The sequence below is a fragment of the Rhagoletis pomonella genome, unplaced genomic scaffold (genome assembly GCF_013731165.1).
Source record: "Rhagoletis pomonella isolate Grant_MI unplaced genomic scaffold, Rhpom_1.0 Rhpom_scaffold_01944, whole genome shotgun sequence".
Classification (NCBI taxonomy): domain Eukaryota; kingdom Metazoa; phylum Arthropoda; class Insecta; order Diptera; family Tephritidae; genus Rhagoletis; species Rhagoletis pomonella.
The window spans coordinates 2,574-21,958 of record NW_023460498.1 but is presented as its reverse complement, the minus strand read 5'-3'; the positions used below and the strand labels follow the sequence as shown (position 1 = coordinate 21,958).

The 19,385-nt window shown below is 39.5% G+C and overlaps 1 protein-coding gene across 1 annotated transcript; it reads right to left on the bottom strand.

The window, feature by feature from the left end:
* Positions 1-18,081: 18,081 nt before the first annotated feature.
* Positions 18,082-18,969, bottom strand: LOC118752899 (spore coat protein SP85-like). Its single transcript, XM_036487746.1, has 2 exons — positions 18,876-18,969; positions 18,082-18,788 (listed from the first exon to the last, which is right to left on the bottom strand). The coding sequence occupies exons 1-2, from the start codon at positions 18,967-18,969 to the stop codon at positions 18,082-18,084; spliced, it is 801 nt and encodes a 266-aa protein (XP_036343639.1).
* Between the last annotated feature and the right edge of the window lie 416 nt (positions 18,970-19,385).

Below are 19,385 nucleotides of genomic sequence, written 5' to 3'. Positions count from 1 at the left end.
TAAATCTTCTGTTATTTGGTTTGAATGCTGCCACAACTTCAGACACCTCGACTGAATTCTTCTCGGGCGCAAGTAATGCATACTTTGTGGGCTACAGAAACCAAAAGTATTTCGCTTTTGCTCTTTGCAGTCATATCCCAATCGAATAACAACAACCTTGTGCTTATCCTCCACCAGTGCGCCAGTCTACTCGCTCGCCCAATAAGCCATAAACCTATTGCTTGATTTTTTTCTTGCTGACTTTAATTAGCTAAACCCAGCCAAGCGAGTAAAGTCGTCGAACTGCAGCTCGAACAGCTTCACAACAACACTTACCAACACTTCGATGGGCAAACGCTTTGAGTGTCGGTGAGTTGTCATTAATTGCTACAAAATATTTTGCACACATCGAAATGCCAACTCGACGTTTGAAGTGTGGAGAAATGGTGTGGGTGGAGAGTTTGTTGGAGCGGAGCACAGGTATGCAGTAATTTGTCAGATTTGTCAAACCCTAGACTCGCTGCTTTAACGTTTTGCAAAGATGTGTGGTGGGTTAGTTGAGTAAAAATGGCGGCAAAACCGTGGAGTACAAAACGTGCTGTAAATTCAAGAAAGAAATGCCTGAAAGTGTGGTAAAGCCTTTGGAAAGCCCAAAAAGACAGTCGGAATTTGTTTTAATGAAAATTTGCGGTTCCAGAGGAATGTTTGATGTTGAATTTTTACATACACACTTTTCGGCTTAAATTGTACACACGCACACATTACTTCGAGATAAAAAAATCTGCAGTCGGCTGAGGTATTCAGTAAAGTACAAATTTGCTTGAAGACTTTACCCAAGGTCAAATAAAATTGATTAAAGAGACATGGCAGACAACTTCATTAGAATGCGGGCGAGTGTCTCAAGTAGCATAAAAAAACCGGTCAAGAGTTAGCAAGAATTTTTGTAGAGAAATCAACGGCTGTGGTCCTACATTTTATGGTATCCGAAGTGAAAAGGGCCTTGGAGTATAAAAGATTATTCTGTGTGATTTCTAGGCTATCTTAGTAGTTACAATGAGCAAATTGTCTATCCATTGTAATTACAATGGACAAATAGTCTACTCGACCCGCGCCAGAATAATCCAGAAACAGAAAGTATGTAGGAAGGGATCTTTGGTTATTCTTTCTACATGAATTACATATGTTGTGCATAGATCCTAGGACTATATGTAATTAAACAATTGGTCCCAATAGTGTTAGGAACATCGGCTCTGTATGACTATGACCAGGTACGTATAGCCATAGCGCGTTTGGAAAACAACAAAGCTGCTGGATCTATCAGCCGGCCAGCTGAGCCATCCAAGTACTGCGGCGAGGAGTTGATAAGGTGCATGCATCAACTCTTATGCAGAGTATGGTCAGATGATCGCATGCCCGACGACTGGAATTTAATCCATAAGAAACGCGACTTACCCACTCGTGCCGACTACCGCGGGATCAGTCTTCTAAGCATAGGTTACAGGTCATATCGAGCGTATTGTGTGAATGACTGAAGCCCACCCTCAATGAATTGATTGGGCTTTATCCGTGTGGCTTTATACCCGGAAAATCTACCATAGACCAAGTATTCACAATACGCCAAATCTTGGAAATGACCCGCAAGAAAAGAATCGACACTCACCACCTATTTGTCGACTTTAAAGCCACTTTCGACAACACTAAAAGAAGTTGCCTATACGCCGCTATGTCTGAATTTGACATCCCCTCAAAACTCATACGGCTCTGTAAAATGACGTTGAGCAATACCACCAGCTCCGTCATAATTGGAAAAGACCTTCCGAGCCGTTCGCCACAAAACGGGGTTTCAGACAGGGCGACTCCCTTTCGTGTGACTTCTTTAATCTGATGTTGGAGAAGATAATAAGAGCTGCAGAACTGAACCGCTCAGGAACAATTTACTACAAGAGCGTGCAATTGCTGGCTTATGCCGATGACATCGACATCATCGGTAACAAAAACCGCGAAGTCTGTTCTGCGTTTTCCAAGTTGGATAGGGAAGCAAAGCGCATGGGTCTGGTGGTAAACGAGGACAAGACGAAGTATCTCCTGTCACCAAACAAACAGTCAGCACATTCGCGCCTTGGCACCCACGTCACTGTTGACAGTTATAATTTCGAGAAAGTAGAGAATTTCGTTTACTTGGGAACCAGCATTAACACCGATAATAATGTCAGCATTGAAATTCAACGCCTATTCTTGCTCACCCAAATAGTAATGCTAATGATGTTCACCAACAAAATACACAAGTGCCTCTGCCTAAGCCGCGCATCGATACATATAATGAAATTGAGCAACACTCAACTTTATCAGCAATTCTTTCCGAACTAAAGGAACTGAGAGCTGAACAGACTCGCGCGGTTACAGTGATACATGCTCTTCAAGCCGACAGAAACATATTATTAGAAAAATTTGAAATTTTGTACTCTGAGCTTAGTAATTTGCATAAACGGTATGATGAAGAGGTTGCCGCTACTCTTGGCTCGCTTACATCCGAAGTCAAAGAACTGCGCCGCAGTGTTAATAAATTTGCAAAGACCTACAAGCAGACCATACCTGCTGCAGCTCCAAACGCCGCTAAGTCGATCGCTGCCTGCACTGCTGCTGCGACTGATTATACTATTCAGCCTCAATTACTCTCTTCATTTTCGCCTCAACCTGACGTCTCTTTGGTTGATGTTAATCGGTCTCACCTATCTCATGCAATTTCTGCTGCATCTCCAGTTTCTGATTCTCCTGCTCCTACTGATTCTGCAATCAATGCAATACAGCCTATTGTACCTACTTGTAGTTACAAACAACAATACTGTGCCCGCTGATGTTTGTGTTGAATTGCCAGTTATCACTACAACGCCCGCTGCTACTAATCAGACTATTTCTACGCTACCGGGCTCTTCTTCGTCTGCTCAGTCTAATGCTACTCTTACAATTAATCAACTTCCCACTGCCATTGAACAAACTTCTCCGAATGTAACTGCTTGGAATCTTGTGCGAAATAAAAAATTATCTAAATCTAAAGATGTAGTTGTTGGGCGTAATGTGTCCACTGAGCTGGATGTTGCTGTCAAAAAAGTGGCTACATATTTCGTCTTTTAAACCTTCCGTTACCGCTGACGATGTTATTTCCTATGTTGCCAAACATTTTGGTATAGAAAATAAATATATCTCTTGCTTCATATTGGTCAAAAAAGGTATTTCTGTTACCGATTTGGATAGTGTCAACTTTAAACTTGGCGTTTCTTCTAGTTTTTACAATACGCTCTTAGATGCAAATTTGTGGCCATTAGGTATAAATGTTCGGCCCTTTCGTTTTTTCCAGAAAGATGTGCAGTAAAGGTTTCTTAAATACTATGAGATTTAGTTCCAAAGAAAGTAGAAATTCGTTGAGTATTTATTACCAAAACATCTCGGGAATGCGTACAAAAACCAAAGATGTATTCCTAAACACTTCTCGCTGTGAATATGATGTTTTTGTTATTGCTGAAACGTGGTTAAATAATAATTTTTTCGGATGAGGAATTCTTTGATCCCAATCTTTTCTTTATATATCGTAAAGATAGAGATTCAACTAAAACAAATTGCTTAAGAGGTGGAGGGGTTTTAATCGCAGTTAATCGTAACTTTCGCTCATCTATTGTTCCCCTTGAAAATAATGACTCTATTCTTGATCAGCTCTGCGTATGTATCTATGGAAACCTTGGTAATTTATTTGTTTGTGTTTCTTATATCCCACCAGCTAGCTCGGAGTCTTTATACGCTGCCCATGTAAGTAACATTTTACACCTATATCAAAATAATGTGAACTGTCACTTTTGTCTATTAGGTGACTTTAATCTTAATAAAATTAAATGGTCAAATTTTCAAAATAATGGCATTTTAACCCCAACAAATATCAATAGTGGCCATGAAATTAACTTTATAGACAGTCTTCTTAGCATTAATCTCATTCAAATTAATTCATTTTTTAATAAGCTTAATAACATCCTAGATCTCATTTTTGTTGATGAGAATTTAATCTTCCAATTGGAAGAATGTACCTTTCCTATCTGCAAGTCTGATATGCATCATGTCCCATTGTCCCTTACCCTAGAGTTTCTTATCTTTATCTCTGCCTCAAACCACAATGAGATAAAACGTTTTAATTTTCGTGATGCTGACTTTGATTCTTTAAATTCAAATATTCTCGCAATAGACTGGAAATCAGCTTTCCTTTCTAAAAATGTATCGGATTGTTATGAAATTTTCCTACTCAAAATCAACCAACTATTTTCTAATTGCCTATCTTGCCTTCCATCGCGAATCCACAAGCTTCCGTGGTATACGAAGGATTTAAAAAGATTGAAAAATCTTAGAAATAAATATTTTAATTTATATAAGTCCAGCAAAAATGATTCTCATAAGGAGAAATATATTAATTACATGAAAGATTTCAATGTCCTCGATAAGTTCTTATACAAACAATATATTTCTCGATTTGAAGATGAGCTAAAAGTAAATCCCAAAGCGTTTTGGAAATACATTCGATCTAAGAAAGGGTGCTCCAATATCCCTTCTTGCATGTCATATTGTGGTAGGATATCAGAAAACGTCTTAGACTCCGTAAATCTTTTTGCGGATTTCTTCAAATTTAATTATGTCAGTGATGCTGACCTATCCGGATGTAATGTGGACGATATTCCGCAATCTGTAGATTTTGGTTCTTTGTCTGTCACAAAGCAAGATGTTATAAACGGCATCTCTGCTCTGCAATTGTCCTTAAAAAGTGACTTAGATGGGCTCTCTTCATACGTGCTCAAGAAATGCGGTGCGTCATTTTGCGTACCACTAAAATATATTTTTAATCTTTCGCTGGCCTCGGGTGTTTTTATTAATCGTTGGAAAATTGCCTCGATCTCCCCAATCTTTAAATCTGGTAACAAAAATGATGTTACAAACTACAGACCTATATCTAAACTTTCGACTTGCTCGAAACTTTTTGAGAAAGTGGTCAAAGAAAAACTATTCTTTGCCATCAAAGGTTCCATTAATCCGTGCCAGCATGGTTTTGTGAGCGGTCGCTCGACTGCCACAAACCTAGCCTGTTTTTCTAATTTTTGCATAACTTCGTTCAAGATGGGACGTCAAGTAGACGTTGTCTACACCGATTTCTCAAAGGCTTTCGATACAGTATTTTATTCACAGCATTTTATTGCGCAAACTTGAGTGTTTGGGTATACACTCTACATTTCTGTGCTGGGTTAGATCATACCTTTCCAACAGATTTTCTTTTGTTGAGATCGAGAATACGAGATCATACGCGTTTGAGGCCACTTCTGGGGTACCCCAAGGTAGCATCCTAGGCCCAATAATTTTTCTTTTATTTATTAATGACGTTGGAGCCTGCTTTAAGCATTCCAAGTTTTTGCTATACGCTGATGACCTAAAAATCTTCAGAAGTGTCACTTCTTTGTCAGGTGTTTTGCTATTACAAAATGATCTTAACAACTTAACTACTTGGAGCATCAGAAATAACTTACCGCTTAATATTAAAAAATGTCTCCATATGACTCTTTCAAAGAGCATAATTACGCATAAGTCGGTTTATTATCTGTTTGATAAAAGACTTTCTTCAGTTAAGGAATTTTTAGACCTAGGAGTGATGTTTGATTCGGGATTTACCTTCATTAACCACATTAGCTATATCGTCCCTAAAGCCTACTCTAATCTTGCTTTTTTGCGGCGCTATGGTAGAGATTTCAAAGATCCCTACACCCGAAAACTTCTCTATAACTCGCTGGTTCGTTCGAAGCTTGAATACGCCTCTTTAATCTGGAGTCCAATTTACTCAACTCATTCCTCTAGACTTGAAAGAGTGCAACGAAGCTTTATTCGCTTCGCTCTTGAACCACTCCATTTTAGTGATCCCCTACCATCTTATACGGCCCGCTGTGCGCTTATAAATCTGAAATCACTTGAGTCTAGGCGATCTATTCAATCTCTGCTTTTCATATACGATGTTATTAATGGCATAGTAGACTGTCCAGAGCTTCTTCTGCAAATAAATTTCAATGTACCATATAGAAATTTACGCACTCGTTACCCGTTTAATATTAAAGTTACTAAAGCTAATTATTACAATTATGACCCCATTTCCAGAGCTCTCATTGAATTTAATAGAATTTCCAAGAGCCTTGATTTGGACTTCGCCTTCCCGAGATCTCGTTTTGGTTTATTACTAGAATCAATGTATTCCTAATTATATACTTTAAATATCGAATTTACACTTAAGTCGAAAGCTTGTACATCTAGTCTGTAAGATTTGTAAATCATAGACTTAATAAATGAAATGAAATGAAATGAAATGAAATGAAATGAATCACTCTTGCCAACAAGTGCTACTTTGGACTGAGTAGGCAATTCAGGAGTAAAGTCCTCTCTCGACGTACGAAAACCACGCTCTATAAGTCACTCATCATGCCCGTACTGGTATATGGCGCAGAAGCATGGACAATGACAACATCCGATGAGGCGGCTCTTGGGGTGTTTGAGAGAAAGATTTTTCGGAAGATTTACGGTCCTTTACGCGTTGGCGACGGCGATTACCGCAGACGATGGAACGATGAGCTGTATGAGCTTTACAACGATATGGACATAGTGCCACGAATTAAAATAGAGCGGCTCCGCTGGCTTGGCTATGTCGTTCGAATGGAGACCGATGCTCCAGCTCTGAAAGTATTCCACTCGGAACCCGATGGTGGTAGCAGAGGAAGAAGAAGGCCCCCATTCAGATGGAAAGGCCTGGTGGACAAGGACTTGGCTTCACTTGGCCAATTGGCGTCAGTTGGCACAGAAAAGAAACGCATAGGCGGTAACAGCGCCAAATAAGAAGAAGAAATTTTAGATTATGATTGAGGTTAACGTTAAGATTAAGATTAAAATTGTGATTAAGTTTAAGATCAAAATTTAGCTTGAGATTAATATTAAGATAAATATTGAGATAAATAATAAGATTAAGACTAACTTCAAGATTAAAGCTAAGACTAAGATTATAATTGAGATTAATATTAATATTGATTAATTGAGATTAATATTAATATTCTTAATTAGTATTAAGGTTAAAATAAAGATTAAGTTTAAGATTAATTAAGATTACGCTTAAGATTAAGATTAAAGTTAAGGTTAAGACTAAAACTAAGATTGGATTAAGATTAAAATAAAGATTTAGATTAAGATTAACATTAAGATTAAGATTAAGTTCCATATTAAAGCTAAAACTTAGATTAAGTTGAGATTAATATTAAGCTTAAGATTAAAATTAAAAGTATGATTAAGTTAATTGAAATAAAAGGTATATAAAATTGCAGACTATAAGAAGAGTAGGAAGTAATTTCTATTCCGCCGCGCTTGAGACCCACGTACGCACATGTTTTTTTTTTTATTGGGTTATCCAGTGCGCTCATTAGTGAATTCGAAGTAGTGTCCTCGACCTCAGCTTTAACCAAATTTGATGACAGTTTCCTAGAAGAGAATTCAGTCAGTTTTTTTCCCTTAGTGAGTAAACTGCGTCATCAGTTCTGCGGAACCCTAAAGGAGTCAGTGTGTAGCCATAGAGTTTCGTATATCAATTTAGACTTTTTGCTGAGATTATGAATTTAGTTTTATTAATGCTTTCAATTCAGTGCTATGTGGTCGCGTCGATGACTCTCTAAGGCTTAGGTGACATTTTAGTTGTGTACTGTTAATTTCTTGGTGTTACCAGTTCATTAGTCTTGCATATAATTGGTTAGTAAGGCGATTATTTCTAAGCTGCTCTTGCATGAAGACACCTACTCATCGGTTAACAAATCGTTACCAACAATAGTAGATTCTAAACAGTAATCATAAATATGGTTTTCTATCTAGGTGTTAGCAAAATATGTGCCTCCACTCTTAAATAACCTGCGAAGTTTTGTTTGTCCCATCTCTCGTTCTAAACCCAAATTTTTTCAAACTTCCCACGCACCACAAACGAACTTGTTGAACTACCAATTTTGCATTCAAAAATGTATCCTTTCAACTTAAGTTTACCTATTCAATAAATTCTTCACACAATGACCTTTCATTACTTCAAAGAAGCGCACGCACACACACACCTTCACCAAAAGATCGATATCTCAAAGAGATTTCCACAAAAAAAAAAAACAATCAGCGACCCGCATCTAACCGACTATTTGTTGAAATTCGACAAATAAAATGTCATTTGTCCAGTACGTGACGGAAATATGCAATCATGGGTTACACGCCAAAAAGAAAAAGTCTAACTACTACACACTAGCAACCAGTCAATCTCACTTCATTAGAGCAACAATTCACTGGAATGGGCGGGTCGTCGTATTCTAAAATCAAATTCACTTTATCCGCGCGTGCTACATTGCCCTTCAACACCACCACCATAGACACCATTAACAACCGCCGCCGCCCAATTGATTGCGCCTTAGGTTTGCACTTGCCATCGTGTGGAAAAAAATTTGCACAATAATTTAAATTACTTACAACAAAATAATCAAAAGTATACATACATACTCATACATATAAGCGCGACATAAAAAAAGAGTCAATGGATGCCAATAAAGTAGGCGATCCCAAGCAGTAGATATTACAGCACACTATTACATCAAAATTCTCTGCCGCTTTGCACTAATTCCTGCCACTTCATTTTACTTTACTCCACTACATTTCATTTGCTATGCAAATAAGCAGAATTTTTCTATTTCAAATGCAATGAAGTGTAACCGCTTTAGATTTTTAAATAAAAAAAATTTCAGTCGTAAAAATTTTACCCAGAAACTCTTCAAGCGCCTTTTCGAGTGCAAATATGTAAGTATGTATGTATGTACCCAACCCCTACATCTTGGCCTAAATCGCATGTATTCAATATTTTACTCCACTCCGCAATCCTGTGTAAATTACGCCCACTTCTTTGGCATGCAAAAGTATGCAAATTTGAGGTAAATTTTTTCATTCATTCGAAGCGAAGAAGAGGCGTTGGGTAGCTTTAAGACAGTCGATTGAAATTAAGTAGTGAATTGTGTGTTGTCAAAGAATTATTACGCTTTCTTAGCGAATTCATTTGTGGGCATTTTTCCAAGGGTTTATGTAAAGTCATTTGTAACAACCAAGAATATCATTGTTTTGTTTAGACTATTCAGCATATTGTATTTAATTGTGGTTATAATTTAGCAAAACTCAAAGAAAAGTTACATGCATTTGTCGAATTTCACACCGTGCATTTTTTAAAAGATTGCTTAGCAGAAATACCACTTCCACTCCATGTCTATTCGGAAACAATAGAGAGCTATTGATGCCGTTTTTACTCCCGAGTTCAATATTTGATCTCGAAGAGAGCATCCTATCCTATACCAGGGCCAAGTAATTGACACTTCCAGAAAACGCACGACAGCTGCCATCTTACATATGACTTTAGTACATTTATATGAGCCAGCTTCCACTGTTCTTCTTTCCTAATGAGCATGCCGAGAGGAACACTCTTCTCTGTGAAAAAATATCTATGTTAGGTAGCTGCGTCTTCCCCACAGAGGGATCCGCTTCCACTCATGGAACGTGGCCATGCCCCGTGGGGAACAGATATCACAGATTTTTTCTAATACCAGTTGTGGCTTTGCACTTCGACAGCTCGGCCGAAATCTCTCCAATATCATATCTAATTTTTACTACCTACGAGTACATACGAGTACACCTACTTGCCGTGTTAATATTTACATTAGGGGTATTCTCGAAGTCTTGCACGATGCACGGATTGCACGAAATGCAAAAATACTATTCCAAATATTGAAGGGTACGAGAGCACCCCATTGCAAAGTAGTAGCATGCATGGGTAGCAAGCAGCAAAATTGTGTATCAAATACAATAACAAGAGACAGCAAACAAAAATTAAGTGAGCGAGATGAGAGGAATGAGAGAAATATGTCGCAATTCCAACAACAAAACAACTAGCACAGTGTCGCATTTATCTTACTATGCTATTTTGCAAAATATATACATGGGTTTCGACGTTGCATATTTTGCAGCGATAGGAAATTTTGTTTCCCATGTATTTTGTTGTTGTGTTTTTGCAAGTTATGCAATCCATGCAATTCGTGCTACGTGCAACGGTTTTGCAAGATTTGGAGAATACCCCTATTGAAAAAATAATTATCTGCTAATAAATAGTAATTTAAGCAACGCTTTAATTGCTATGATTTTCAATGTATACCTGGATAGTCTTTGTACTTCGTACACCTTTTTAATGTTGGCTCCTCTTTCAAGAGCTGCTTGTATACCATAATAAAGGATTGGCCTAAGAACCGATGTTTAAGTCAGTGTATTATTACTAATAAATCTAAAGCATGAGTATGTCCCGACCATTGTTGGTAACAGTGCTGCCCGACAATAATCTCACGACCTGGAACCTCTCATGTTGTCTTCTTTCACAATTCGACTTATCGACATATCTGCTTACGTAGTAATGGAACATTAAGAAGTCCTCTACAGGTCTTACATTAAGGTCTTGTCTAGTGTCTCATGTCTTTTACTGTTAGTGCTGGACATTTGCAGCAGAAATGTAAGATTATTTCCCTACTTCCTTCACTGTTGCAGCTGTGGCAACGAGGGTTGTACAGCAGGCCCAACCACGCAAGCCAGTGGAAAGAGTGCTGCTTGGCCTTCCGTAAAAAATGTATAAGCGCACGTGGCCACTTGGGGACATTCTTAGCGGGAATCCCCGTTAGTTTAAGACCGACGTAAACCTTTCTTGTTTTGGCGACACACCTAGCATGGAATTCCAAAGAGGCCTAGTCAGCATATCCGATCAGCCGAATTCCTCGAAAGGATCCGGGGGAATCAAAACTCCAAGTAGACATGCGTCAGATTATCGAGGACGTATTTAATTCATTACGAGACTCAATAATTTGCGGTCGATCTCCACTCAGTGTTGCTGTATTGATGCCGGCGATTTCGTATTGGCATGGCAATCTGCAGAAGGTTTTCTGCTACATCACTGCTGTGGCGCTTATTCCCCTGAAGCAGCCTGCTTAGGCTTTTTCGTCGTTGTTAGGGTGGTACTTTCATTTGCGTAGCGGTTTCTCTTGTGAGATGCCGCTCTTCTTCGCCATGGTTGGAAATATTTCGAGGAATGACCGAATGAGCTGCTCTTTCAAGGAGCTCTCGTATTCCCCAATCGCCCGCTGTAATACTCTGCACCTTTCATGTCAATTGAGCCGCTTCGAGGCTCATTGCGCGATGCTTTAAACAGCATATACGCTGCTTTTCCTGATCGCTACTCGGATCGTTGTACTTTGGTTAGCTTTCGAGGTAGATAGTAGTTTATACAGAGTAAGGATATAGTGCTTTGTATCCTTGGATGTTGAACAGTCTACTGCTTGTACTTCGTACTGTGCCTGGTACTACCGGGAAGGCAAGACAGATGTCCTCATCAGACTTTGTAGCGACGGGGCAGGGCTTCCGATAAGGATGTACCATCATCATCATCATTTGTCTTTCTTCGTTGCATTTGTGGTCATCAATTTTGATGTTGTTTGTTTTTGTTTTTGTCGTTCACAATTTTTGGTCGCATGGTATGCATAGAAAGGCCCTGTCACTCGTTCGCAGATCCGACATACGTGGACAAGGCATTCGAACCTCCACCCTGCCCTGGGCATTAAAGGAGATCGTTCGCGACCTGAAATTCAATAAACACCCGTTGACCATTAAGCCATCGGCACGGGTACCTCAACACCTTGGCTTGCATACGTTTATGGTTTGCTAGCTCCCCTCGCAGTTACAAAGAATATGAAGTTTTCCTCTTAGTTCTTTATGGTCTGACAGTTGCTTTAGAGGAATTATTCAAGCCCCTTTACCACGGCAAGACGATCAGCGCTGAAGTAGTTCCCATTGGAAGTCTACACCCGTTAGGTTATAGGTTACTTCAGAGTGTTAATCTGTCAAGACAAGGGACGGCTCATTTGGGCGGTTAAATTCTTCAAACGGTTCGACTCCCTAAAAAATATCGAAGGTACTTACTAAGAGCAATTATAATTATCTGTATTGGCAATCTATGAATTATAATTGACTGAATTTCCATGAGCAAGTTTTATACATTCTGGGTAATGAGGGCAAGTGCTGGTTCTCGATTTCAATCAATTCACACGAGATGGTTGTGTGCAGTAAACACTTCACCGTTTACCACTTACATTAAAAATTCTTTTATAAGCATGTTAGTTTTTGTGACATTGTAACAGAATAGTAAGTGCGAGATATTGTTACATTTTCCCTCGTAAAATCTGCTTTTACCAGACTATTAAGTGTAATGGCGTACCACTGTTGCCATGCCAACCGTGCTGCTGCCACCCAAACTACTCTCACTCTCCATTAACTTTGCTTTTATTCTATCAACACTTGTTGAAGTAAATAAGTAAAATAAAGAATAAAACACTACCAACACTCACATATATGCACTACATCCATCTCCATTAACCTTAGCTTTCTTCGAGCCATTAGTGTTCTTGGGGTCAGCCATTCTTCGTCATTTGCACTGCATTCAACAAACATTTGCGGTTTTTATGCTTAATCATCTACAGTGTAAATAAAATATGAACTAAACCACGAAGATTGTAAGATAGGTAATGGGATACACACACGCACGCATACCATTGCATATGTGAAAGCAACAGCAGGGAGGTGGCATTTACTGAAAGCACTCACGCACTGTTGCGATTTATATTTGAGCGGAAAGTGAAGTACAGTAGAGGTCTTTGTACAGAAATGTATTTGTTGCATATGCCACGCCCTATGTGGCGTACACATACTTAAGCATGCAACACACATTATAGCTTTTTGTTTCATAAAAATGCATTACAACACATTACTTTGATCAAAAGAACAAAAAAGGAAAGAGAAATCGGCATAACAGTTTGGTGGCAAATAAAAATGAAAATAAAAGCACCCACAAGTCTATTTCACACTGGAAACGTAAATAAATAAATAGTAACACTCATAGCTGTTAGCTGCAAATGCTTACTAACAACTGCCGCTGCTGTCATTTGGGTAGCTTTTTGGCGCAAATTTCATTTTATACTTCAGTTTATAGCTGTAAAAATGTACTTTGTACCACATACAAAGAAGCACCCCCCACCCGTTACAACGCCTAGATGTATGCTTTCACTTTCTGGTCTCTCTGAGTTGTATCCCATCTGAGGGAGGTAATGATTTTATTTAAAAATTCATAGCACGTTCAATGTATTTGCAAGGAATACAAATACGAGTACATGTGGCTATAAAATAGTAGCGCTAGCTACTAGAAGAGAAAGAAAAAAGACAGAACAACAACAACGCGTTCTGTGTCTTCCTTTCACCGCTTCTAATAAAAATGTTTTTTGGCTATTTGTCTGCTGTCTTTCAACAGCTGCGCCGTTGACGCTGGCAGCAACGAGATTGACATAGGCAGGCGGAGAAGTCATTTGTCTGCGCGCCTGAAAATATGCACCAGTTGGTGTTGCTTGCGAATCCGTAAGCTTTATGCTCACTTTGCAGATGAATGTTAAGGAGCATGCTAGCTTTAACAAGTTAAAATCTAACTACTAATTTTATAGATATTGAGAGCATTACACATATGGTATGCGATCTCAAGTCTGGAATTGAATTGTGTTCTAAAGAAAATTTGCTTTATCTTTTTAATTATCTCTATAATTGTTTTTCAGCTAGATCAAGACATAAAAGCTTCAACAATAATCCTACCCCCAACCGATTTTTCTGCACTTGATTGCAGCGCGAATTTCCTTGGTTTCGTTGTCTATCCACTGGTGCCAAGTTGGCTGCAGTGTAACCCCATAACGCAGTAACTAAGTAGCACAGTAACTTAAATTTTGCACTAATAAAAATTTTACCCTGTAATTGGTGCTCTCATATAAAAGTAGCCCTGCGCTTCGAAACTGAACACGCAGCTTTTTTTTCAAACCACAAATGCGACCTACCCGCCTACTATTTTGACAAATTCACAAAACTCAACGCATCACAATTGTGATTTCTACTGCCACAAAAATTTTACATTAAATTCTAAGGAAGTGTACACAAATTTAAATATTTTTTTTTGTAGCGGGATATTTTTTGTGGCATACATTGAGTCGCAGTGGAAATCACAATAGTGATGCGCTGAATTTTGTGACTTCGTTAGATTAGGGGTGTAAGACACGAAGACCGGGTAAAGAGGCTGTTTATGAGCTTATAACTGATCCAAAAAAAACGTAAGGTAATGAGCTGTTTACACAAACTACGACTGAAAAATATAGAACAGAATAGGATAAGGTATACGATGCGCCATTCGCGGACTATCAATGTGGACCCCAGTCATCAAATGAGATGGAATTTTGATTAGTTTTTGTTTTGTTCCACTCTCAGAAAACAAAGGTTACACATAATTTAAAATTCGTAAAACTCTTTTCGGCAAATTATGCAAAAAAAGCTGAAACTCGTAAATTAAGAAAATCGACAATTACATATATTTGCAAAGTCGCGCGAAAAGATCCAATTATACCATATTCGAATACTAAATAAAATTCTCTAAAACATGCGTCTAATTTAAAGACCATACGGACCGGTACTCACACTTTGATGTGAAATTTTGTATTTATGACTTTCGACTGTCACAATGACTTTGTTCCACCTGCCTCCATATAATCGCAACAGTGTGCGGCGTGGGCTGCAATGGGGTGTGAGCCGTTCTTCTGGGTATGGAGCTACAGTTGCACGGCTACACTCAATCCCTCTAGCGGCAACTCATAAAAAGCAGGTAGGTATAGTTTTGAAATATAGAAGCACTTTTTTAGCCGGGTTTCACCATAAACACCACCAGTAATGTCAATCTGGAGATAAAGCGAAGACTAACTCCTGCCAACAGGTGCTACTTTAGGCTCGGTAGGCAATTGAAAAGCAGAGCCCTCTCTCGACGAACAAAATTCACGCTCTACAATTTTTCATCACGCCCATCCTTTTATATGGCGCAGAAACATGGAAGATGTCTGACAAAGGCTTTGGGGGGCTTTTGAGACAACTATTCTATGTTCGTGTAGACGAGGAGTACCGTAGAAGATGGAATGATGAGCTGTACGAGCGTTTTTAAGAAATGGGTATAGTTAAGGACCTAAAAATACAACAATATCGCTGGCCTGCACATGTTTTGCGCATGGATGACGACGCTCCTGTGAAAAGGTTCTTCAGCTCCGCACCCATGGGTGGACAAGGAAAGCAAGGGCGCCCACGGACCCAATGGATGAACAACACGCGTAAAATTGCAAGGATAGAAGCAACTGGCGAAGCTTTTTTGTCTCGGCTCAAAGCGACAAACGGTTATAGTGCTAATTAAAGAAAAAGAAGACATACCGCGAGAAAACGAATTCATTTCCACAATACAGAATTCGGTTTATTTGCGTAAATTTTATTAAGCATCGACAGGAGTTTTTGCTATCGCGAAGGCAAACGCCTTTTGAAGCACAGCAACTGAGTTCATCATCAAGACGAACGTGTTTTCATCAGCTCATTGTACATTTTCATTGTCCCTTTCCAAATTGTCTTAGCACCACTCTAACCAAATTAAAATTTAACTAACAAATTCTCTGCGCGTCTCAAGTACCTTCTACGTAAAACGAGTTGACCTCTCACAAAATGCCTGCCAAATAAGTTTTAAATATTTCATAGCCGCACTTCGACAGTAAAACCCGGTGTACAAATTTATTTGCAGATAATCCAATAAAACCAACCCGCACAAGAATGAGATGTTTAAAATTCAACCCAAAGCGAAATGAAAAATTAACGCAAAGGTAATTAAAGAAAAAGTTAACAGCAATAGAAAGCGCATCAAATTTATATTAACGAGGAAAACGGAAAAAGATAGCTGGTGGGAGATATGAAAATGATAAAGGAAACCAGCGCGGTATGACTAAATAATAGGAAGACTAAAGGAAACCCCAAAACTGCTTTAAAATACAGGACACGTGCTCGAAGAACATGAAAGAAGCAGGTAAGTAGACGAGGCAAACAAAGACAGTTTGGGTAGCCAACGGCATCAGACAAGCGGAGCTTTTTTGTTTTTTTCGCTGGTTGTTTGTTTCCCTGTTGTTTGTATACTTGGCGCTCAACTGTGGCGAATGTTATTACCACCAAGCTGAGTAATTGAACTACATAATTTAACGGGGAGAGAATATGAAATTTGTAATGAATGCAATAAAAACATCAACGCGGCTGTTGTGCGGAAAAATAAAGCAACAATTTTCCACTTTCATTCCTGTTGTTGAAAAGAAGCGATAAAATTAGCTGATATTCAAGAATGTACGCATAGTTTATGGAGCAACCATCTTTCTTCATAGCTGCGAAAGTTTTTTGTATGCGAGCGCATAATTTATGTGCGTCACACTTTTCATTGCCGCCTTTTGGGCGCTTTCTCCATCTAGGTATACGCGCGACAAGTATTCTGATGCCAGTGTAATTGATGGTTGGGGCGCGTACTTGATTTTATTTTTGCCACACGGGCACTGCGATATAAATAAAGTCAAAGTAGTTTCACGTTGTACCTGTTATGAAGAAAGCGTTGTAAATGAATATTTGGCGCCAACATGTTGTTACTGGCGTCGCTATTAGGTATGCAATAATATCCATTAGAATCGTCTTTCAATGTTCCACGGATTGCGACCTAGACAAGGAAAAGTGGTATGCCTGAATCGATGCCTGGAATTCGGAAAAATGTTCACCTTCTACGCGAGAAATTGAGTTGCTCAATGAAAATGTCTGCTTCCATCTTAGACTTCGCTTTAAGAACATGGCTGTCGACCAGCAAGCATTTATTCTCTTCTTGAATCGAGTCACTGCAGTTTCGGAATTTCGTTCAGTACTTGTAGTTAAGCTAATTTCTTGTTATTATGTAGTCTTTGGAATGCGCCCTGCTTTCTAGTATTCTAAATCCCGTAATTTGTATGCGCTAGTAATAGCTGACTTGTTAAGGAAAAGGCCTTTTGGGACTAGGTCAAGCACAACATTATCAGGAACTCAGTACACCCGTTGCGCCAACAAGCCTCGTATCAGTAGTGTTGCCCACTGACCGTTAACTTCTTGAGATCAGTATCCTGTTATGAGTGGATGCTGGTCTGAGGTCAGGTGGGCGTTCCAGCTTTCCGTCCGTCACAAAATTGCCCTTGACCCTCTCCACTGGCTGCTTTGATTCCTCATTTTGAAGATTACAGCCAAATTTGGCGAAGAGTCTGGAAGTGGCTCTCCGCTTATTAGAAAGCGTTTGAAGAGTGCCATACTTCTACTGTGATACACTGTTGACTATCCTCTGCGAATGAGCAGGCACACTTCCTTAACCAGGGTTCCTATAAAAAGACAATAGAAATAAAAATCATGGCACTGTGCGGTTGACCCCCTATTTCACATGAATTTGAGCCCAAGGTACTAGACTGCTGAAGAAGCTTTTTCCCAGATTTGGAAATCGACACAGAAAGTAATCATGCATTCTTCCTCATGACACTAGACTACCTTGGGTATCAAATCACAAGTTAAGAGCTTATTAGGTGGCTTCAACCCTAACATATAAAAGCTTCAAATTAACCTTCCTAACGTGCAACTGAGCTTTCTGACAGCCCAAACTCCTTGAGTGGGTTCCGGTTCCGGACCGACGAGAGAAAAGCCTAGGCTCAAATGCGGTAAAGCTTTTCTATAAACTCCCCGATTTAAATATTATGGAATTTATTGGCTTCAAAGCTACGGAGCTGGTATAAGGTAGAAGTCTAACTGCCTTCTCGATGAAATGAATCTCACCTTAAGAGAGGCTGCAGTTGTTTGGCAGATGAAAAGACGCACCCATCAGCAGGTCCTCCGAGTAGATGAACATACCATCATCTGCCACTACTACGCTTACGTTCCTATCGTCGCTTGTCGAGAATTGAATAGAAATTGATACTTTGCCAATTGCTAAAATGTAAGTCGAGTTTTTGATAAAATAAAACGAGCTTTTTCGGAGGAAAACCGGCGTTTATTTTCAACGGAATAGAGTTACAAAACACATTAAGGGTAGAAATGATCGTATCTTAGATTTATCGGTGACTCTATCTGTCCAGGTTGTGGCGATTCGTAAATCGGTGCTGGCGCAGGTGCGGGTATAGGTGCATGTGGTTGCGAATGTGGATGGTTTTCAAAACAGCAGCTGGTATCTGCTTGATTTGACCATTTGTTGCAACGGCGGAGGAAACAACGACGTGTTGGCGGGGACGGAGGTGGAACACACACTATACGAGATTGACCCTTATTCCCATTTAGATCGTAATCCGTAATTTCAAAGCAGTTAGCTTTAGGGAATTGTGGTGGTAAAGGTGGTGCCAAGTAGGACGGCGATGGTGGTTGCGGAGGGTAGGCATAAGGTACGTTTAGTGCAGTCGGGTAAGTTGGAGGATAAAGGGGCAAAGTTAGTAAAAGTGTAGGGGGAGTTGGCGGTACAGTCGGAGGAAGTGTGAGAGGTGGAGTTGGACGTAGTGTCGGGGGTAATGGAGGAAGTGTAGGAGGCAGAGTTGGTCGTGGGGTTGGAGGTAAATGGCCTCCAAGGTTATTGGCAGCGCCGCCGCCCAATAAGCCACCAAGCAATCCAGCACCACCGCCGCCGCCGCCCGTTTGAGTTACAGCATTTAGTAAATCTATATCGAGGCCAACCTGAGGCGCTACATTGGCCAGTGAGGAAACTGCATTGCCTGAGCCTTGTATAACCGTACCGCTGTTAACTGTAGAAAATTAAAAAAAAAAATTATTTTAGTATACAAGTTAAAAGCTTGAAATCATTAAACATTAGATAATGATCTTCTACTTACGTGTTTGACTTCCGCCAGCAACTCGGGTAGCTCCAGTGCTTCCAGAACTTCCTACCGCCGCTGTAAAATAGAAGTAGATATCATAAAAGGCCATTTTTTACTACTGAGTAATTTTTTTCACAAAAACGGAGAAGTAAAAATTTTAAGGCAATATTACATCAGCCCTATTTTAAAGCAAGAGTCAAATTGTGATTGGATTGAGGGTAAAGTGGTTTTCAATGAAGCCAGAAAGCAAAAAGGTCCATCAGAAAAAGTGATTTGACAAGACATTGGATCTATACTTTTGGGTTTTATGTTCCGGAAAGTTGAAGAAAAGTAACAAACCGCACCGGACAGATGTTAAACTTTAGTTAATAAAAACAGACCATGGGTCTGTAAACGCTTTTGCCAAAATTATTCCTCAGTACCAAAATTAGCCTCTGGGTGTCATTAGGCCCATCACGTCTTGTTAAACCTAAGACACGGTTTGTTTGTTGAGAGAGGCGTAAGATTTAGCAGGGAAACGGTTTC